This window comes from Triturus cristatus, chromosome 5_2, assembly GCF_964204655.1.
Source record: "Triturus cristatus chromosome 5_2, aTriCri1.1, whole genome shotgun sequence".
Taxonomy (NCBI): Eukaryota; Metazoa; Chordata; class Amphibia; order Caudata; family Salamandridae; genus Triturus; species Triturus cristatus.
In genome coordinates this window covers 702,212,516-702,235,867 of record NC_140588.1, presented here as the reverse complement: position 1 = coordinate 702,235,867, position 23,352 = coordinate 702,212,516, and the positions used below count along the sequence as shown (strand labels likewise).

At 45.6% G+C, this 23,352-nt stretch overlaps 1 protein-coding gene across 2 annotated transcripts in view; it reads left to right on the top strand.

The window, feature by feature from the left end:
- The window catches only part of SYTL4 (synaptotagmin like 4), a 559,448-nt gene that overhangs the window by 404,727 nt on the left and 131,369 nt on the right, over window positions 1–23,352 (top strand). For both annotated transcript variants that reach the window (XM_085607791.1, XM_085607792.1), the window contains one exon: window positions 11,868–11,997. In XM_085607791.1, coding sequence (XP_085463917.1) covers window positions 11,868–11,997 — 130 coding nt within the window. The remainder of the gene's footprint in view (window positions 1–11,867; window positions 11,998–23,352) is intronic.

The window sequence follows — 23,352 nt, the reverse complement described above, 5'->3', positions numbered from 1 at the left end:
GGCTGCTGGGGGCTGTGGTCTGCAGGCAGGGGCAGGGAGTCTCTCGGCACTCCCGCTCTGCCTGTTGCTGCTGCTGCCGCCGTTTCCCTCACGGCTCTCTGCCCAATGGCACCACCACCGACCTGTGGTCAGTCTGTTTGCGTGCTCCCCAGGGGCTCCTGGCCGGGCTCTCCTTTATTCTCGCCTCTGGGCGCTCACTGCGCGTCACGGGCGCGCCGCCCCAGAGGCTGCTGGGGGCTGTGGTCTGCAGGCAGGGGCAGGGAGTCTCTCGGCACTCCCGCTCTGCCTGTTGCTGCTGCTGCCGCCGTTTCCCTCACGGCTCTCTGCCCAATGGCACCACCACCGACCTGTGGTCAGTCTGTTTGCGTGCTCCCCAGGGGCTCCTGGCCGGGCTCTCCTTTATTCTCGACTCCGGGCGCTCACTGCGCGTCACGGGCGCGCCGCCCCAGAGGCTGCTGGGGGTTGTGGTCTGCAGGCAGGGTCAGGGAGTCTCTCGGCACTCCCGCTCTGCCTGTTGCTGCTGCTGCCGCAGTTTCCCTCACGGCTCTCTGCCCAATGGCACCACCACCGACCTGTGGTCAGTCTGTTTGCGTGCTCCCCAGGGGCTCCTGGCCGGGCTCTCCTTTATTCTCGACTCTGGGCGCTCACTGCGCGTCACGGGCGCGCAACCCCAGAGGCTGCTGGGGGCTGTGGTCTGCAGGCAGGGGCAGGGAGTCTCTCGGCACTCCCGCTCTGCCTGTTGCTGCTGCTGCCGCAGTTTCCCTCACGGCTCTCTGCCCAATGGCACCACCACCGACCTGTGGTCAGTCTGTTTGCGTACTCCCCAGGGGCTCCTGGCCGGGCTCTCCTTTATTCTCGCCTCCGGGCGCTCACTGCGCGTCACGGGCGCGTCGCCCCAGAGGCTGCTGGGGGCTGTGGTCTGCAGGCAGTGGCAGGGAGTCTCTCGGCACTCCCGCTCTGCCTGTTGCTGCTGCTGCCGCCGTTTCCCTCACGGCTCTCTGCCCAATGGCACCACCACCGACCTGTGGTCAGTCTGTTTGCGTGCTCCCCAGGGGCTCCTGGCCGGGCTCTCCTTTATTCTCGCCTCCGGGCACTCACTGCGCATCACGGGCGCGCCGCCCCAGAGGCTGCTGGGGGCTGTGGTCTGCAGGCAGGGGCAGGGAGTCTCTCGGCACTCCCGCTCTGCCTGTTGCTGCTGCTGCCGCCGTTTCCCTCACGGCTCTCTGCCCAATGGCACCACCACCGACCTGTGGTCAGTCTGTTTGCGTGCTCCCCAGATCCTTAATGTGCTTCCTTATTTTGTCCATTTCTTTGCGGAGTAGCGCTACTGAGAGGGCTACCCAATCAATATTTTCTGTATTGACTTTATTACCTTCCAGTATCAGATTTTTGATGACCATGATTGATGGTGGTAGAGACGCAATTGTGACCGATTCCTTGCTAGACCTCGCATTCTGTGCCGTCCTAGCAAGGCCTTCCTTTATTGGATAGCATGCCCTACTTGGGTTTGGGTGCATTATTTACATTTCTTATTTGAAGGGGCCACAAAAACTATGATTCACACTTATTTAGTTTGTGCCTTTTCATCACTCTCACCCAGTCACCCACACTATAACTGCCCAAAGCATTCTCCAAAACCACCTTCTTCTTCTCCGTCCCTTTTTGACATTGACAACAATGCCCGTGATCTATGACTTCCATTCACCTCAAAAGGGGATTCCCCTGTTACACTATGGGGGGTTGTGCAATAGCCCCATATTAACTTCCTCACAGCTTTTCTCCCCTCGTCAAAGCCAATTGTACTCTCCCCTTGAACATCTTATTCCACCTCTAGACCATGCCATTGCTTTGAGGATAATAAACAGATGACCGAATATGCTCAATGCCATGCCTCACTAGAAAGTTCCTCATTTCCTCTGAGACAAATTGAATACTATTGTCAGAAACAATGACCTAAGACACTCCTTTCCAGTCAAACAATTGTTCAAAATATCAATCACCGTTCCAGCAGTGACTTGCTCCATAAACAGTACCTCAGGTTATTGAGAAAAATAATCTACCACCATGATGGCGTACTTGGGACACTTACCCAATGCACCCACTGGGCCCATGAGATAAATTGCAATTTTCTTCCACAGACCGTCGCACTTGTCCGAAACCACAGGGGAATATTTCAGAGTCTTCTGAGACTTGTCAGTCCAAATGAAAGGCAGACATTCGCTGATATAATGCTCCACATCAAAGTCCAATCCTGGTCATCAATATTTAGCTCTGATGGTCTCTTAATGGCACTCATGCCAATGTGGCCTTCATGCACCAGCTTCCCAAAACGTTTCTTCAATTCTGATGGTGCCACTAGTAACTCCCCTCTCATCAACACATCTCCCACAGCATACAATTCGACATCCACCTGGCGGCCACCCTTCCAAAATATAGTTCCTTAACTCTTACAATACCACATCATTCCTCACCGCACGTACCCATCCCTCATGCGAAATCCTGTCATTTGGGAGAACATTCACGCTGGCCACCATCACTTCATCAAGACTGTCCTCCACATCCTTACTCTCTGCTTCTGGCAACCCCGACTAAAAAAGTTAGCCAAAACATTCTTCTCAGGAAGATACTCTGACCTATAGTTGTATTCCTACATTCTCATTACCCAATGTGCACTTCTAGCAGAGGCTGTTCTGGCACCTTTTGTTGAAAAAACCACCAGTCAAAGGGAAATGATCCGTACAGATCAAAAACTCTGTCGCCGACACAAATTTCCTGAAATGATTGACTCCCCACCAGCAAGCCAACGCCTTTCTCTGAGTTGTAGAGTAACTCTTCTCTGCATCCCTCAGAGGTGTTGATGCATACATAATAGGGACATCTCTACCATTCCTGCTCAGAAACAACATCGCACCCAACCCCACACAGCTGGCATCAGTGTTTATAATGGACATACCATCAATGTCAAAAGGTGTAAGTGCTGGGACAGATGCAATGCTTTTCTTAAGCTCGCTGAACTCTTTGTCGCATTCATCACAGCACACAAACATTTCATTTTTAAGTATGAGTTTCCTCACAAACTTAGGAATGACTCTGGAATAGTACCCTAATAGACCCAGAAATTATCTCAATTGTTCTCCGGGGAAAGGGCTCCTTCTGTAGCAGATAACACTTTTAATTTAGGAAAAATATCTCTTAAATCAATCCAATACCCCAGATACTTCACTCCATCTTACACTTTCCCTTCTTTATTGTGAAGCCACTCTTGCAAAATCTTCAAGGCATGATCATGCGCAATAACATCTGCACCGAACACTAGAATATCATCTTGTAAATACATAACCCGGGGTAAACCCTTGAGAAGATAATGCATAGCCCTCCAATTAACGCTGGATGCAACACTACACAATTTCAAAGTTTTAAGTAAATATTGTGCCAAGAAACACAAAGCACCAGCTGCAGTAATCTGGTCACGCCGAACAGAGACACAGCCACAAGTTCAGGTAAACAGTGGTGGAATGTGGGTCAGATACAAGGACTAAGTTAGCCCCCCTGAACAAAGTACCTTAAATCCTGTTTGCTGAACGTTGCGAGATCCTGTGTCCAGGATGCGGCCGTTCTGAGGAAGCCGCAGGTCTGTGTTGCGGAGTCCTGCATCGTCAAAGATGCCATTGACGAGGGGCACGTGATGTGGAGTCGTGCTTTAAAGATGCATTTCACACCGGCGGTTCTGAAGAAGTTGTGGGCTGCAATGCAAAGTCCAGTATCGGGGATGCATCGTGCTGCAGCAGTTCCAAAACTGAGCGGAGATGCATCGGGGTGCATTGGTTCTGCCCACAGAACCACAGCAGGGCTGGCAGAGCAACTTTAGGCTCACTTCTAAGGGTCCGGGACTCCCAGCAGAAAGAGTACAGGTGCTGAATCTGAAGTGGTTGGAGCCTTTTCTGTCCCTGATATCCTGATCAGGAGACCAGCTACCTAGCCCTTTGAGTCACTCTGGTAGTCCTGGCACCAAGATGCAGGTCAAGTCCTTTCACTTAGGCAGCAAGGCAAAAGAGTAGCAGTCCTTCTTGCGGAACAGCACAGCAATCCTTCAGAGTCTTCCACAGGTCCAGAGGTGTACTGAAGAGTTGGCTCTGAGGGTCCATTATTTATACCTAGTGCCTATTTTGAAGTAGGAGAAGGTTCTGGAGGTTTCCAACCCTAGAAGTGCATGGAATTTCCTGCCTCATTGCCCTTGCTCCAGCTTGTCTAGAGTGACAAACGACTAGGGTCAAACTCTTTGTGAGTGTGCTAAGCAGAGCTTTTGTTACGTGGAGGTGTGATAGATGACCCATCCTCCCCCTCATCAAGTCAAAGATGGCCCATCTTGCCAACACCTATTCCCCCTTTGTCTCTGTGAACAAAGACCAACTGCCAGCTACACATAGTCATGTGACCCAGCATACAGACTGCAGCCATCAAATGGTTGGCATTTTCAGAATTGTGACTTAAGATAAGACTTTACCACTAAAGAACTTTTTAAATTACTATTCTTTAGACAGCAAACTCTGCATTCCTACTTGCTCCCACTTGAACGTTCCCACTTATTTAATGTTATAAGGCAACCCAGTGTTATCCTATGAGAGAGATGGGCCTTGTAGTAGCAAAAAACAACTTTGAGGGTTTTTTACTACCATAAAAGTACATATCCATCCTTTTAAATAAACTGTACCCTGCCTTTGACATGTTTATGGCCTACCTATGGACTGACTTACATGTATTAAAAAACAAGGTGTAGGCCTTGCAAAAGGTTTATTGTGCCAGGTTTAAATGGAAGTTTAAAACTGCACAATCAGGCTGCAATGACAGACATGAGACTTGTTTAAAGGCTACATAAGTGAGTAGCACAATCGGTTTTGCAGGCCCACTAGCAGCATTTAATTTATAAGCCCTGGGTACATGTAGTACCACTTTACTATGGACTTCAAGTAAATTAAATGCATCAATTGGGTGTAAGCCTATTGCACTGCGTTTAAAGGAGATAGCACACTCACTTTAGCACTGGTTAGCCGTGGTAAAGAGTCCTAAGGCCAACAAAAATGAGATGAGCAAAAATGGAGGAGTAGGACAAAATGTTTGGGGACTCTAAGGCTGACAGGCCTAATGAGGCACAGGGTCAAGACTGATTTGCATATAGCTGTGTCTGAACTGGGGTGGCGAAGTGAGCTAAAGAACGATGAAGGATTCAACCCAGATCTGTGACAGGGGGTGAGTGTCCGTAAAGTTTCAGCGCTCCGTCAATCATCTCCTTGTGTTTGCTTTGTTCACCCTTAGTTGGCAGGGTATGCCCATACGTGGGTCCCTTGCTCACTTTGCCACTGGATTCAAGCTAGCCTGGCTGATGAGGGCTTTTTGCCCAAAACCAGTCCCAGGATGCTTGTTTCCGGTCCAGGGAAGACATTGCTTGGCAGTTCAGGCTGGACTGTTCCCTTGAGGCACAGGGTCAAGACTGATTTGCATGTAGCTGTGTCTGAACTGGGGTGGCAATTGAGCTAAAGAACAATAAAGGATTCAACCCAGATCTGTGACTGGGGGTGAGTGTCTGAAAAGTGTCAGCACTCGGTCCATCATCTCCTTGTGTTTGCTTTATTAGGCCTAATGGGCAGCACAAATCCTAAGCTGAAAATTGATAAACTCTACATACAGAATCAGGATATTTATGGTTACTGTGTATGGCACTATATCGTATGGCCACCTGTCTCAGTTGGATCATTTTAAACCCACACCTAACTCCTCCTTGACCACGGGTTCAGAAGGAGCAAGGAGTACCAGGAAGCAAGATAGATTTGCATCAGATGTACGGACCTAAATAACTTGGGTGACAAATAACCAGATAATTCTGGGTATGTACTCTACCTCGAAGATAGCACATACTTGGGTGAAAAATGGACCTTGGCTCCTTGTCTCTGCACCAATTTAAAGTAGCAGAGGTGTCTCTTGTACCTGTGTGAGAAAGGGCATGTGGGACTTGGCCTGGATCACTAAAATAGACCAATTAATACAGGGCGGCTCCTTGAAATCACTTCAGACATTTGTAGAGGAATCTGATTTACGGAGGGATTAGCAGTAGCCGTCAAAGCGCTTTCTAAGGAGTCAATCACAGAAAGTTAGACCACCTTTCTCACTCTCACCCATAAGACATTACATAGAGATACTGGAGAAACTAGGCAGAGCAATTTCCGTGATCTATAGTGTACGGAAATGCCTCTTTTTGCATGTTCACCCCCAAGGTTTGGACTGGTGCTGTTTTTCAACTCTGAGATTGCACTGAGGCCTGCTAACCAGATGGCAGTGCCAGGGTTTTAACCCAGTATAAACTGCTTGTTGATTTGGCTACCCACAATTTCAGGGGTGGCTCCTCCATTATGGTGGCGGAGCGTCGCCGCCCCTCCTGAAATCCAGCAGAGGCAACCTACAAAAACAAAATTATAATAAAACATTTGTATTATCATTTTATTTGTTGTCCGAGGGAGGGGCGGGACCATTCATCCTGATGCTGCAGCATCATGGAGGATGGGGGAGTGGTGGGCACTGCCAAGTGGGCATGACTGTTTGGCCGACCCTCTGAGGCTGGCCAAACGGTCATGCGCATTTAGCCCTTCTCCACCTAGCTGTGTTGTACAGCTGGGTGAAGAAACCAACACAGGCTCCCAGTCCATGTCGGAGTACCAAACCGAGGCACTCAGCCCAAACCCAGCGCTGCTAACATACTGGGAATTGGGAGATGGGAGCCTGCGCAGTGTGCAGCAGTTCCTGGATGTCTGTCCGGTAGGCAAGAATCAAGAGGAAGGCGGCAGCCGTCGAAGCAGTTAAGTGTAATTTTAATATTTATCATTCTTTTTTCTTTAGTTTGTATTCCACCATCACTTCACAATACCTACGACCGCTACTGCCCAATTGGCATAAAGTGACCTAGTTATAATCCCTAGCCTAGTATATGGTAAGGGTACCTGGGGTATGTAATCTAGAATGTCCACCCAGGTCTGCTGCATGTATTGTGCTATCCTGTGTGTAATATGGTACAAAATAGCTCCCAGCCTGCCACTGCAGCCTGGAAGAACAGTCTACAAACTGCTAGTTCGACTTTGCCCATTCAAACCAATGACCAAGCCACCATTTCCCTTGACAATAAATAGAAGTCTCCCATTAGGGAGGCCAGTGAAGCCTTAAGGCAGGGAGCTCTGTATTATTGAGTGGGACATACACTTGAATATGTCCTAACAGTAACAATTCCAAACTGTTTTACTATGGAAAGGGTAGTAGCCATGTTGGCTCATTCATAGTTACATACTGACATCTCAGTCTTGCAAACGTCTGAATGGACTACTAAAATTAATTGTGGCCATAAACCGGACTCACTGCCAAAATTAATGTTGCTTTTAAGGAAAAGTCAGTTTTAGAAAGTTGCCACTCTTGCCTTGTGTAGACAGCCTTCTGCCTTCCTGGCTCAGGGACAATAAAGACCTACCACAGAGGGGAGTGTTACCTCCCCCTTTCAGAAAGCCAAACAGGGTGTTGACCCAAAAGGCGAGCTTCAAAGGGAAAGCCACCTTTGGTGGGTAAATAGCATACACACTTGTGTAGGGCTGCCCTTTATTTAGGTAGGCATACTGACGGTGGGAACTGAGATGAGAAACCAATTGCCAAACCATTTATTTCTGTGAGCGTGTAGCCTACAGGTAGCCACACCTCTAGGACGTCTTTAGAGTGGGCAGAGTAGATGCCACACATAGCCAGAATATATTTAGTAGCAACAAGAGCACCCAGAAAGGTCAACTAGGGACCTTGGGAATTAAGTGATTATAAACAACAATTGTCCCTAGTCATAAGAAAAAATAGAGTTAATGATAAATAAGGACCCAGTCAGTACTTATCAAAAGGGAGACTTGTCCAGCCGGACAGAGGTCATGAATTTTACTGATATTCAGAAAGTAGCCAAAATATAAAGAAAATTAATAAAGTGGGACACAAGCCTGCGTCCAGTACATACATTAGAACATAGAAACAAGGAGGTTCAGGCATAAACACATAGAAACTGTGAAAATGGCAAGGAATCTCTAAGGGCACGAGGATGGCTACTGTCATAACTGAGTAAAGTATTACGTTCAGTGGACTTACGGAAGTACATTGGTCCCGCTCACTCCTACACCCTTCACTAATCCGGTTCCCCTCCCTTCCAGATATCGGTTCTGAATTTACCGCGGCTGCGGTAAGTTTCACCAATTACTTCAATTCACCGCGGTTTTCGTTCTCTGGCCATCACGAGCACTTATTAAGAACTGTCACTTAGTACCATCATTTTTTAAGCAATCATTTGAATGCACACTCCGTGGCAGACCAGTTACTGCACGCCCGACCTTTATTCTACAGATTGTAGTTGCACGGGTTTCTTGCCTCGTGATGTCTTTTCCTTTTTACCTTTACCTTACTTTCTCCTTTTATCCTTTAACCTTTACGTTTTTACCGTTTACCCTCCTAAATTTATTCTCATATCTGATCGGTTTCCAGCAACCTGCATCCTTCCACTTTAATTCGAGTGTCAGTATCACTCTTTACCGCCTCACCTTCAACTGAAGTTATGATGTATCGTGCCTATATCTTTGCTTTTTTCCTTCTGATTATTATTATGAGCACAAGGTAACAACTAGTGAATTGTGGATTTTTGTTGTCACCAATTAAGTCATGTCCCTCAAATCTCTAATGTTTTAAAATACCCTCTCCCTCTTCCTCTTTCTTTCCTTGAGGTTATTCAGGTTGCATCGTGCAGGCATTATTGTTCCTTGTCCTGATGATGATCCTTGCATCCGTTTAGTAGGATCGAAACGCCGTCGACACTTACAAATACCCGAAATGTTAAAAACATGATTTTTGAGACATAAGGGTGTTGTCTAAACTGTTTGTTTCTCAATTACCGTTGATATCTATAAGCAAACTATGTGTTTATGCCTGAACCTCCTTGTTTCTATGTTCTAATGTATGTACTGGACGCAGGCTTGTGTCCCACTTTATTAATTTTCTTTATATTTTGGCTACTTTCTGAATATCAGTAAAATTCATGACCTCTGTCCGGCTGGACAAGTCTCCCTTTTGATAAGTACTGACTGGGTCCTTATTTATCATTAACTCTATTTTTTCTTATGACTAGGGACAATTGTTGTTTATAAACACATAGCCAGAAGTCATCACAGGGCGGGAGGGATGCTGGTAGCCCTTTGGCTAGTGACCGCATCATCCCCTCTGGACACTAGGGAAATAAATATTACACCCCTGGCACCCTGAACCTCAGATCAAAGAAGCACTTCCCTGTTGACCCCTCCACCTGGCAGGAGAGGCTGCACCAATTGCTAGACTGCACCTGCTGCAAATAGAAGACACTGCCTGTGGTGCCTGGCTCAAGGAAAAGTTACTTGCGAGCCCCAGACGAAGTTGTGACTCCAAAGGTCAGTCAGCTGACCCCCTGTTCCAACTCCAGGACCAAAAGTTCAAGTCGCTCATTCTGGCTCGTCAGTGGTCACTCACAAGAAATTGCTGCTGACAGCAGATGCGCAGCCAAGGAGACCGCCACTCTAGACTCAAAAGTTGCACCCATGTCTGCCAGACTTGGAAGAGTCGCCAGAGTGTTGATTGGTTACCAAAAACGGATATGAGCACTCGCCAAAGGATACCACTGGACCCGCTGTGACCAGAGATTGGTAGCCAAGTGGCTGCTGGGATTCTACTGGCTCAAAGAGGACTTTGAGGGACTCCAATCCCTGTGGCCAAAGTTACCTCTCTTTACCCATGAATCGAGGATAAAACCCAGACAGGCCCCGTCGACCGCACCCCAGAGCATCTTTCAGCATACTGCATCACCAGCATCAGGACCACTCCATTGAAATCTGACAGTCTTCATTTAAAGTGTGGAACTGGACTGGATTGCTTTGGTGACCAGGTTACTGTCCAAATACTCCTTATTGATCCCCCTGACCTTCTCTCTGATTGAATTGTTCGCCCAACCTGGGCTAGAGTAGTTAAATACAACTCTTTCAACTTTTTTCACATTTACAAACTCTGCTGTTACCAATGCTTGTATGCTCTTTCAACTAAAAAGCTGAGATTTACGTTTTCTTTAAAAATCCATATCTCCAGAACCCTCTGGTTAATTTAACTTATCTTGGTGTATAAAAATTCTTACGCATATTATTTATTTGGATAAATTGGTGTTGGATTTCTTTCGTGTTATATGACTTTATTTCATTGTTTAGTGCTTCTAAATGTTTTACACCAGTTTCTTCATTTAAGCCTTGCTGCTCAAAGCCACAGCTACCCAGGGTTAATCTAGAGGTTTTACAAATGAGCCTGATTGGATCCAAGATGTTTTTATGAGTGCATTATACTGTACGGTTGCATAAACATTCTATATAATACACCAGAACTCTCACATATAATATATTACTTGATACCCTGTATTGTTCCCCCACACGAGCAATTCCAATCCAGCTGGCAGACGATTTTGCAGTATAAATATTCACCAGATAGTTAATCTGCACTACTCTACATGTATGACGGTGTACGTAGAGAAGCTAAAATTCATATTTTGAGACAATGCGCAGATGGTATTGGACACTACTACCCCTATACCAATGTGGAGGACAGAACTGTGCATAACTGCACATAATATGGCAAGTTCCTTACGTTTGCAGTTACCAACAGGGAGTGTGGACCAATCTGGCTGGGGTGAGGGATTTCACAGTGGTACTGCACGTCTTGTACTCTGGCATGATATGTATGGATGTGTGGTCCCTTCTAAACATAGACAAAGGTGACTTGCAGCATCTCAGGCTGTTGATAAGATTTGTATATTGCGTTATTAGCAAACAACCTTATCCCAACAATGGATAAATGATTGTCAGGGGTTTCCTGAGTTGGGTCATATGAACACATGATTCATAAACTCAATAGCCAGTTAAACCATTTAATGACCTTGTGGTAACTTTGTTTTGTGTGATGATACACAAGAATACCAGAGGAGTCAAAGCTTCCTTCCTAACGTGATTACTGGTTAACATGCTGATAGACATGGTTATGGTCTATGTGGTTTATCAGTGTGTGATATTGAAGAGCAGGCCGGGCTAGTTCCCCTTTACCTTGCCAAGGGGTGTCCCTCATAATCTCAATACGCATGCAAGTTGCTGGTTCCTAGGTTTGAAAAGGAGTGGTGGATCTTGGGCTTTGCTGTCAGACAGAGTCGTCATATGGATGTGCTGATATTGCATTCTCCTGGCTTATTCTATTATAGAGTAGGATGGCCGCATATTCGTTCCAGGATATATAAACTTGTAATATACCGTGGCCGGTCTGCGAATGTTCCAGTCTCATTTTAAAGAGGAAAGGTTTAACACTGATTGTATGCTATTGATAACTTCCAACAAAGAATGATTGTGAAAAATCCGACAGATGTGGAAATATACGCAGCCTCTTCTTTTAGATTTTTGCTACCGCATCTTACGCTATTTGATTAGACTTTTTTAAACCTCGTGTTGGTTTGCTTGTTCCAAAATATGGTCGCGCTTTCAAAGTATGGCATTGAAATGTTTATTTAATGTTCTTCATTAGTCTGACAGATTCCTGTCCCTACTTGGTAATTTCCTTCCAATAAATTGAAATTTGTGAACTGATTATTTTGAGTCCTTTTCTGGCATGATGCCTTTCCTTAATAAACTTCTACTGGCCATTTAAATACTCAGAGCCATTGACACTCGAGGTTAAATAGTTTAATGTCATGAAGGATGCGAGACTTTGTAATCACAAAGGAATGTTTTGCATTTCTCTTAATGTTATATATTCAGGAGAAATTCCACGGAAAAACCACCAGCTGCTCCCGAAGGAAGGAGAACCCTCGGTCCATCTGGAGCGAACGTTGCCACACTGACTGTCCCGGTCCGGTCCAGAGACTACCACCTGTCAGACTCTGATGGTGTAAGTTCTACACAGGTTTACATAGAAACACATTGTTTTTTTAAAGATGTGGACTTGTTTGTGTGGGTGATGAAAAATAAACTAAATGTTCAAAATGATAGCTTCCTACAGATTCAAAAACATACTTGCTAAGTTCAGAGGCCTTTGCTGCCAACATACTTGCATTCAAATTGCCAGGTATCTAGTGATCAATGAAGTTTCCAAAAGTTAGGTTGCCTTTTGAGTAACCCTTTGCAAAAAAAAAAAAAAAAACATTTCCAAGTTATCTGCATTTATTCTCTGTAAGCTGCCCATCTAGATCATCGCTCTACAGCATTTGAGCCAGTAATTTCTTCTTGGGTCAATCCATTGAGCGGGCTTTCTACATCCAGGTCACAAAGTGTCTATCCTTTCTAATATCCAATGTCACCTGCAGGGCCTCAGTGTGGGGGTGCCCCCGGTAATTTGGTCCAGATCTCTCTAGTGATCTGTGCAAGTTTTGTGTTGTGCAGATATTGCCCCCTCTCCCCACTGAGATAGTTTCCCGTGCCTCCTGGAAGGAGATAAACGGTTCCCTGGTGTAAAGGTAACCTAATAATGGACACTTCCTCCCCACCACAAAGTGATTGTCATGATGTACTTGAAGGGTAGGGTTATAACACCCACAACTCAAGATCCCTGGAGAAGGGAAGGATGCCTGAGGATTATGGTGACCATACGTTTACAGACAAAGGCCGTGTGTCATATCAAATAGGTTTATTCCCCGCCCATCCAGGATCCTTTCATCAATAATTTCAGTAAGGTAGCATCAGTGTGTGTCCCACATAACAGTTGTTTCTCCCAGTTGTCCATGTCCACTGCCCATTTTGCCGCATATTGTATATGGGCTGCAGAATAGAAGAGTTCTATGTGAGGGAGCTCCAACCCACCCTCCTTCTGATCCAATTTAAGGGTATCCAGCACCACGTGGCTTCTCCAGCACCACGTGGCTTCTCCCAGCCCACATCAACGAGACCAGAAGGCTCTTAAACGTCTTAAACATACTCCTTGGCAAAAGGCAGAGAGTTCTGCACGAAGTACAGACAACTGGTAGGAAACGGCATATTTGCAATGGCCACCCTTCCCATGGTGGTCAAGGGCAACGTGGTGTAGAAGCGGATGAATGATTGCAAACCCTTAAGCACCCTTACCAAATTGAACATATACTGCTTCTCAGACGTCGCCGCAACCAATATTCCCAGATGCCTAAATGTATCCACTTCCCAGTGAAGTCCAATATCAGAGAGGAGATCTGTAGAATGCTTATTAGGGCTCTCAGAGAAAATAATATGGTCATGTTTTTGTTGATTTTAGACTTTCCACAGAGCCATATATTTGTCCAAGTGGGACAACAACTGTGGAACGGACACCCTTGGCTGTAACAGATAGAGCAAGTCATTATCCGCCTTCAAGAGATCACATGACCAGTGTCTCCCATCCTGATTCCCTAGTGCAGAAGTGTCCTCTAGAGTTTTATGGCCAGCAATACTGCTGGAGCAAAAAGCAGTGATGAGAGTGGGCAGCCCTGTCTGGTGCCACACTCCACACCCTATCCTCGGATATGAGCCCTCCACAATGAACCCTAGCCCTAGGGTCGCTGTATAACAATTTGACCAAACATTTGGTCCAAAGCTCATGCTTCTCAGCACCTCGAACAAATGAGACCAGATGAGGGGTGTCAAAGCTTTGGCAATATTGACCAACACCAATGCTATCTCAGCATCCCAATCCTGCACACCAGTGCCTCAAATGGGACCATCTGCACATGTTCGTGGTCGTGCTACGGCCAAGAATAAAGCTGCATTGATGTACTAGGGATCCCACCACCAATCGCAAATTTACTGCCAGCACTTTACACAGAACCTTGGTGTCAGACTTCATCATGGTCAGTGGTCTATAGAAAGAGCAATCCGTGGAATCACCTCCTAGTTTTTCCATCATGCATATAAGACCTTCTCGCATTGTGAGAGGCAGAAGACCCAGGGCCTAGGCCTTAAATAGCTCCAAAGTTTTTCTGAGAGGAATGGTGTAAAGGATTGGGAGAACACTACCGAAAAATAGTCACTGCCTGGTGCTTTGTTTACAGACAGCACTCCCAAGACATTTATCATCTCCTCCAGTGTGATATCCACTTTTAGTTCCTCATGGAAAATCCCAGGAACCAGCAGAAGCTCTATCCCTCCTAAGAACAGCACTATGGCCTTAGGCAGAGCCTGATCCACACTCCGATATACGTCTCTCAGGTGTTCCCTAAATGTGCAGTTGATCGCGGCCTGTGCCTTGGCCTAGGCACCATCAGGACAGCATAAAAGCAGGACCGATGCACCTCAGTCTTGCTTTGCGGAATCCAAGCTGACCAGTTGCTTGGCTTGTCTCCATCCGTGTATAGCCTTTGGTGGTAGCCCTTCATAGTTAATTGGCAACACTGTCCCTCAGTTCTCTAATGCCCTGCGAGCGCCTACTGTCTACAGCGCTGCCTCCTGCTGTTCGGGTTCCCATCTCAAACGGTCTGCCAACTTTGCCTCCTGTAGCACCAATTCTTTCTGAAGTTGTCGTGTGACTCCATACAACTTTCCAGCCACACACCCCATGATGCTGCTTTCAGTGCCTCCACTCATTCCTTCAGGTAGATGTGGAACCCAAATTAATCTCCAATTAAGTGGTCAACTGCTCGCTCAGGTCCTCTCAGCATTCAGGGTCCAATAACACTCCCGTAGGTAATTTCCAAGTGATGGGCCTTCCACTACTAGTCCCCCACCCCAAATTCCACTAGTAGTGAGGAAGGATCTGATAAGAATTGCACTGTCACGTGTCCCTCGGATGCCTCTCAGGATCGGTTTGTTGCTCAAATGGGTCCACCTATTGACATCCTCAATTCCGACTTGCCATTATAGCACGGAAGATTAAGGTGGTAAATCGGGGGAAGGAAAGGATGGGAACAGCGGGGAGGGAGACCTGTGAAGAAGAAAGGCTAGTTATAGAAACACTGATCTGTAAATACCATCTACACATATATAACAAACACTCTATGATTTCTCTACCCCTATATACCTGTAAAGCAAAATAACAAGATCTTGCAGTAGCATTTAAGAAAGACGATTTGCTTTTCATCAAAACCTTCCAATGGCTACTGCTTCTTCTATTGAACAAAATTGGCATAAATCCAGATCTCAGTCATTGGATACTGTGAACAGAAACCTATAATTATGCGATGTCTAATTAATACATCTAAACCAGAGATGCATTTGTCTGTAAGTTAAATAGTACCCACCAATATTGGTGTGAGTTTGAACATCACAAGGAAGTGATTTTTCAAAAACCTTTATTGAACAAAATTGCATAGCAAGGTTACAAGATTGCACCATATCAAGACATCATGTACAGACATACGATATATTTCAGCAAAAGATACCTCAAATACAGAATGTTTGAAATCAATACAAAGAAGAAATATCGTAGGAGTACCAATACAGGGGGTGGACCGCGGAAAGAAGCACCTTAAGTGAGGGAGAGATGATGATTGAACAGAGAGGAGAGCGAGCGAGAAGTAAGCGACTCATTGACCATCACCGGCGGCCGCCGCGGGCAGATTGCGGCGGGGAGCGCGGGAGAGGTCGCCGAGCTCTGGGAATTGCGAGTTAGAAGATAGGACACGAGTAGGCCCCATATGTCAATTGGGCGGGATCTGGCAGACATGAGGTCCCAGGATTCGGACAGGAGAGTCTGGCATCGCGAGGCATCCTCAAGCCAAAGGGTGGCCTTAGGTGTGGACTTGCGGCCCCAGCACATGGAAACCCTGTGCCCCACAAGGACAAGTAGCATGGCAGTCAGGCGGCGGGAGGCATCTGGGCAATATTTAACAAAGCCTAAAAGGCAAAGTGGAGGATCGGGCTGGACCAGCGACGAGGTGATCTCAGAAATAGCGGTGCAGACCTCACGCCAGTATGCGGAGACCTGGGGACACGGACAGGCGAGGTGGGAAAAGTCAGCCACAGGAGCAGAGCAGCGCAGGCATCTATCATTGGGAATAAGTCCCATCTTGTGCAGCAAGACGGGTGTCCGGTAGAGCCTATTTAAATATTTAAAATGAATAAGGCAGAGACGGTAATTTGGGGACAGACGTTTAATCTGGTTACAACAATAGAGCCAGTTAGCCTGAGAGATTTTGACACCCAGGTCCTCACCCCACGCGCTCAGTCAGTGGAAGTGGATGATGCTGCTAGCGTGTGGGCATAGATTTTAGTGACTAGTTTCCTAGGGGAGGGGGACTTATAAAGGAAGTCGAGAGTGGCCATCGAGGGAGGAGGCTGGGGAAACGAGGGGTGAGAGAAAGGATAAGGCTTAATCAGCAACCTCTCACTGTCCCCCTGCTAGAAGACAAACGAAAAACACACAACATTCAACTTTCATTTTACTGTTAGCTGTGCACTCTGGGTATCATTCCAAATGAAATGTGTGTTAACACACCATACATATAGGTACTTCGGACTATGAATCGTTTGAAAGTACTTATTATAGCCTTGAATTGTAGATAATATACCACCTGGTATATAGGAAGTATCAAAGTATCTGAGGCAAACACAGCTCCAGGAAACAAATAATCTGTTGACTTTACACGAGCTTGAAATCAAGAAACTGGTTCCTGAAACAAATATACAATGATAGTTCTGATAGCAAATCAAGAATGCGGCTTGTCCTTCAATAAAGGCTCAATTTCACAGGATCTGGAACGGCGGTGTCTGAGACACCTTTACCCTACCGGATACTCAAGAAGATTCAATTACTTCATTCTGACACAGCCGACCAAACAGGTTAATCTGTGGGATTTCCTCCATCAGTGCAGGCTTTCATAGCCTTCTGAGAGACTAAACAGCGTTATTTCCTGTGCGTGTGCGACGCGCCACACAGGCTTCTGGGAAATTTAGCTTTTTTCTACTACCGAGCATAGAAACATCCGGGTTTTCTATCCGGCCAACCCGCCTGCAATGCCCGATAGATGGAGGTGCTTTTCTCCCAAATCACCCTCCGTTTCAACTGTTCTGAAGAGTGGTCAGCAGTCGTAAGCACACGGTATGTAACATGCTCAACATAATTCACCCTCTAAACACACAATAGAAAATCCCTGGTACCCAAAATGCGATCCAGCCTACTGAAGGTGTTCTGCATCAGTGAATAACAGAAGTATTCTCTACTCATCGGGTTCAGTTCCCCCCACCACATCCATGCTCCCTGTATTGAGCATCATCTGCCAGAGCACAGAGACCATGTTGGGTTGTGGCATCCTGGAGGGTGTCTATCTAACTCAAGATTCAATTCACAATTAATGTCTTCTGTAAACCACAGGGATGTTTGTTACTCGACATTATGTCCAGTATCTTGAAAAGAATTCCTTATCAACTGTATTACAGGCATAAAGATTAAGGACACAAATTTCTCTTCCAGGAGGATATACTTTCCTTCTAAATCCGCCTCCAAGTACATGAGATGGACAGGCGCCCCAGGGCAATCCATATAGATACCCCTCTGGCGTATGCTGAGTACAATTGTCCACTCTATTTCTTCTTAAGCTTCACTTCTTCTGAGTAGGTCAAATGGGTCACTTGCAGATACGCAGTGTACCCTGTAAATTTGTGCCCTGTGACGCCCAAGTTATGACCGGGTCCTGTAGCGTTTTACAAAACTGCTCAATCCGCGGGCATTCCATGTGATCAATTTGTATCGATTATACATGTGGGCAACTATGTTTGTCTTTGTGGAAGTGACACCTCCACAACAAGCCCTCGAGGACCGAGGCGCCTCTCCAGTCACGCACTGACCATCCCATCAGAGAACGGGAAAGCACCACTACTTTCTTTGTAGAATAAACAACCCCACCCCACAGCTCCCAGTCCTCCCACCCCGTGTAAACACCCGTCAACATTATAAGGGCATGTCTGCCCAACAATCCATGCAAGAACTAGTGGTGGAAACTGTTACCCCAGGGGGAGAAAAAAACAATTCAAACAGCAATGTTATCACTTATGATACTTGAGAGGGTTTTGCATCCCTTAGGCTTCTAAACCCAAGGGTCGAGGCACCACGGCACAGAGAACAACAGCTGCTTAATCCCCATGATAAATGCCTTTTAGTTGTTTCTTCAAAGTTAATGCACCTTTCACAAAGTCGGCACTTTTACTTAAAGTGAAACCGATGTATTCAAAGACTTCAGAGTCAGATTTACAATGTGTTTTCTTTGATTTAAGACAAACACGTCGAGAGAGAGGTCGAGAGAGAGGTCGAGAGAGAGGTCGAGAGAGAGGTCGAGAGAGAGAGGTCGAGAGAGAGAGGTCGAGAGAGAGAGGTCGAGAGGGAGAGGTCGAGAGGGAGAGGTCGAGAGGGAGAGGTCGAGAGGGAGAGGTCGAGAGAGAGAGGTCGAGAGAGAGAGGTCGAGAGAGAGAGGTCGAGAGAGAGAGGTCGAGAGAGAGAGGTCGAGAGAGAGAGGTCGAGAGAGAGAGGTCGAGAGAGAGAGGTCGAGAGAGAGAGGTAGAGAGAGAGAGGTCGAGAGAGAGAGGTCGAGAGGTCGAGAGAGAGAGGTCGAGAGAGAGAGGTCGAGAGAGAGAGAGAGAGAGGTCAAGAGAGAGAGAGGTCGAGAGAGAGAGAGAGAGGTCGAGAGAGAGAGAGAGAGAGAGAGAGGTCGAGAGAGAGAGAGAGAGAGAGAGGTCGAGAGAGAGAGAGAGAGAGATCGAGAGAGAGAGAGAGAGAGGTCGAGAAAGAGAGAGAGAGAGAGGTCGAGAAAGAGAGAGAGAGAGAGAGGTCGAGAGAGAGAAAGAGAGAGGTCGAGAGAGAGAGAGAGAGAGAGAGAGAGAGGTCGAGAGAGAGAGGTCGAGAGAGAGAGGTCGAGAGAGAGCGAGAGAGAGAGGTCGAGAGAGAGCGAGAGAGAGAGGTCGAGAGAGAGAGAGAGGTCGAGAGAGAGAGCGGTCGAGAGAGAGAGAGAGAAAAAAACTGGAACAATTTACAGCTTATATCAACAATATCCAACCTACCATCAAATTTACCAGTAGCAATACTAAACAGAAGCCTCATCTCCCATTTCTGGATGTGCTACTCACCATTCATGAACACAAAATTACAACTGATCTGTACCACAAGCTCATTTGTATCTAAACTGGACTTCATGTCACCCACACCACACTAAACTGAGCATCATCTACAGCCAAGCAGTCAGAATAAGACTCATCTGCAGCAATGAGGAAACCTGTAAAGACCATCTACAGGAGCTTGCTACATTATTTAAAAGGCGAGGCTCTCCTCTGCATATCATACAGCAACAAATTGACAAGTCTTTGCAGTTACCCAGAGAAGCACTTATTTGGAATACCAACGGCAGCAACAAAAGTGACAGAACTCCATTTGTAGTTGACTATCATCCATCAGCTCCTAACTACAGAAATATAATGCAAAAAACATTTCCCTTACTGTCCACTTGTGAAAAATTGCAAAAGGTTTTTCCAAAATCACCAGTCATTGCTTACCGCAGAGCTCCAAATTTGCTATCTCTTATTGTGAGAGCTGAACTCAAGCAAGCTGTAACAAATGCAGAGATTCATTGCTATGACTCTAAAAGGTGCATCACGTGTGAATAAATTTTACAAACATCATCTGTAACTAGTTCTGTTACGAGAAGGACCTATGCAATAAGGCAGCATCTTCCATGTCGCTCTATGCATTATTTGTGATTCAGTGCCAACGGTGAATGACCTCCGTACACGATTCAGGAACCACAAATCTGCAATAATTAATAAGAAAATTGACCAGCCTGTAGCCAATCATTTCAACCTTGTGGATCATTCACTATCAGATTTGAAGATTTTCCCCGTGGAACATGTTTCAAGGGAAGAACTACTGGACTCCAGGGAAAACTTCTGGCTGTACCGTTTAAAATCACTGCATCCAGATCGACTGAACATTACTGACAACACAACCTGATTACTGCATATCTCAAGAGCTCTCAGGACTGCATTGATTCCACATTCCAAATGGAATCTTCACTCATGATGCTTTTGGAAAATTCAGCTGTGTCATCTGTACAGCCACAGAGCAAACCATCTTGTACTACCTGAGGAAGGCGGAAGCTGAAACGTTGTAGTGGAAATATATTTTTGTTCTTTGGTGAATCTATCTGTTTAAGTCACTTCTTTCTTGGATATTTTATTTCTTTGTGACTCATTGTATCCTTTGGGATCCAGATTTTTGCGCTGGCTGTTGTTTTCTTGTGATCCCTCATCTTCAAGTGTAGATATATATATATATATATATATATATATATGTATATATATATATATATTCACTTAAAAAACCATAAGTTTCACACATGTTATAGTTATTAGCTGGACATTTCCCTCGTAAAAAACCAATGAAATGCCCCCGTTATATTTAGTGCAGGCAACTATAACTCAGGCGACCGCAATCCTCTGCTGATGACGTCAGATATTACATCACTGTATTTAGACACCTATTTACCCATGTCTTCTTCCATTAATCTTTAGCTATACATATATTACAAATATTTATTTTTCATAAAGACACATATGTCATCAGTGATGTAATATCAGACGTCATCAGCAGAGGATTGCGGTCGAGTGAATTATAGTTGCCTGCACTAACTATAACGGGGGAATTTCATTTGTTTTTTACGAGGGAAATGTCCGGCTAACTATAACGTGTGAAACCTATGGTTTTTTAAGTGAATTTGTACGGTTTTTTAAATGCTAAGTTATGTATTTATTAATATTTTTTTTTTTCAGGTTCTTCACCGTGCGCGCGCTTTGCGCACCGTGCGCGTGCTGCGCTTTGCGCACCGTGCGCGTGCTGTGGGCACTCGGTGCGCTTCGCGCACCGAGCACCCACGATGCATTGTGCGTGCGTGCGTTTCGAAAAAATAAAATGTTTTTTTCATCCTTGGGGGTCCTTCAGTGACCCCCTGACCAAGGCTAGGGGGTCAGGAACTGTCCACCCTGCCCCCTTTTCACATTCTCCACCTTTGTTTTTCACTGCCTCAGACTGCGAGAGACAAAACGGCGGCCGACACTTCCTGATTTCGACCGACTGAAATGTTTACTGTCATGTAACCACCAATCAGAATTACACTCGCGCGCGTCAGCGTGCGCGTACGGTATGCTTACCGTACGCGCACGATGCGCGCCTATAGATATATATGTACTTTTAACTGAAATTTTCTCAGGAACTACTAAACAGATTGACTCCAGATATTCAAGAGGCACATCCCTGACCTGAGGACTTTCTCTTTGCCAAATTTCAAATAATTCTGTTCAACCGTTCGGGCTGTACCTTGGACTAAAGGTCCCTATGGAAAAATGCATGGGGAAAACGCGTTTTGGGACCCCCCTTTTTTCTCGGCCCCCGCTTGACTAATCACCCCGAGACTTTCAGGGTAGGAGCGGAGCGGAGCGCCCCACCTATTTTGAAAAATTCGCGAGGATTCGTCAACCGACGCCAAAGTTATTCAAAATAGAATTTTCAGATTTCCTATGGAAACACGGTCCTAACTATAACTATCTACTGGCGACCGCCAGTAGATAATAATATATATATATATATATATATATATATATATATATATATATATATATATTACCTACTGGCGGTCGCCAGTAGGTAGTTATAGTTAGGACCACGTTTCCATAGGAAAACCTCAACATTCTATTTTGAGTAACTTTGGCGCCGGTCGACGAATCCTCGCGAATTTCTCAAAATAGGTGGGGCGCTACGCTCCGCTCCTACCCTGAAAGTCTCGGGGGGGATCTGTCAAGCGGGGGCTGAGATAAAAGGGTGGTCCCAAAACGCGTTTTTCCCATGCATTTTTCCATAGGACCTTTAGAACGAGCTACAGCCCGAACGGCTGAACAGAATTACTCAAAATTTGGCAGAGAGGTAGTCCCTAGGTCAAGGAAGTGCCTTTTGTAGGTTTGGTGTAAATCTGTTCAGTAGATTCTGAGAAAATAGCCTTTGAATCAATATATATATCTGTAAGCGCGCAGAGTGCGCGCTGGGTGCGCGCACCTTGCCGTGCGCAAGCGCAATTCTGATTGGTTGTTAGATCTTAGTAAACATTCGAATCGGTGGAAGTCAGGAAGCGGCGGCCGCCATTTTGGCTATCGCATAAAGAGGAGGTGATAATCAAAGGGGGAGCAGTTGAAAAGGGGGCAGAGTGGGTAGAAATAGACCCAGTAGGCATTGTAAGGGGGTCAAAGTAGGACCTTGTAGGGCAAAAAAAAAGAATAATATTTTGTAAAAAAATATCGCCGAGTGCGCGCACCCTGCGCGCACCCGGAAAAAAAAAAAAAATAAAAGAAATTTTAAAAAAATTGCATTTAAGTGTTTAGATATAAGGTGGCTATAAAAAGAGCCCTTGTGTTTATTGTTTGTTTTTCGGTACCTACAAGTAAGTACCGACGCAGAGTCTGAGGTTCAAGAGGAAGACTCTGTTCCCTTCATCATTGAAGTGCACACCATCTCCTCTATAAATGTCTTGCATGTCGTAACGCAAGTTGTTGTGGTAAATGGAACCCATACCATAGTCTCTGAGGAAAGCAGAAATAGATTTGTTGACGTGCTTCCTTGCTTTGTCAATCTGCGGACAAAATTGGTTGGACCAGTTCCACTTTTGCCTTTGGCATATGTTAGAATATACAAAGGCAGTTTGTGGAAAAAGCGACATCAATTGCACAAAGGTGTCCTTAATAAGCATTTCCAAACCTACCCCAGTTAAAGTGCCTAGATCATTACCACCACAGTGCACAATAATAAGGTTAGGCTGTGGGAGATGTTGAAAGGTTTTCACCAAAGGCATTAATTGGTGCCACTTTAACCCTCTCTGACCAATCCACTTGATGTCTACATTTGGCAAAGCAAGGTCTCTCACCATACCTCTTTTCTCTGCAAATTTTTCACTCCAGAAGACATAGCTGTGTCCTACAATCCACACTGTGAACATCTTCAAAGGAGATCTGGATGCACTCAGGAGGTGTAATTCAGTAGAATGGTAAAAAGAAATGAAAGACAGTTTGGAAATGGAGGCATACATATTTTTTATTTAAAAAAAAAGAACTGATTGGCTGTTTCATACCATTCTACACTAAAAACTAGGCTGTATGTGTAAAATAATAGAAGCATGTTTTGTATTGGTTCAGAAAAATGTGTTACCAAAGAACAGTACTATGGATTTGCTGTAAGGTTTGAAAAGTCAAGCACTCTTGCTCTGTGGAATTGAAACATTGTGTGGCGAACTTCTGACCTAACTCCACACAGCAGTGTTCCATGAGCTGTTGCTATGGTAGC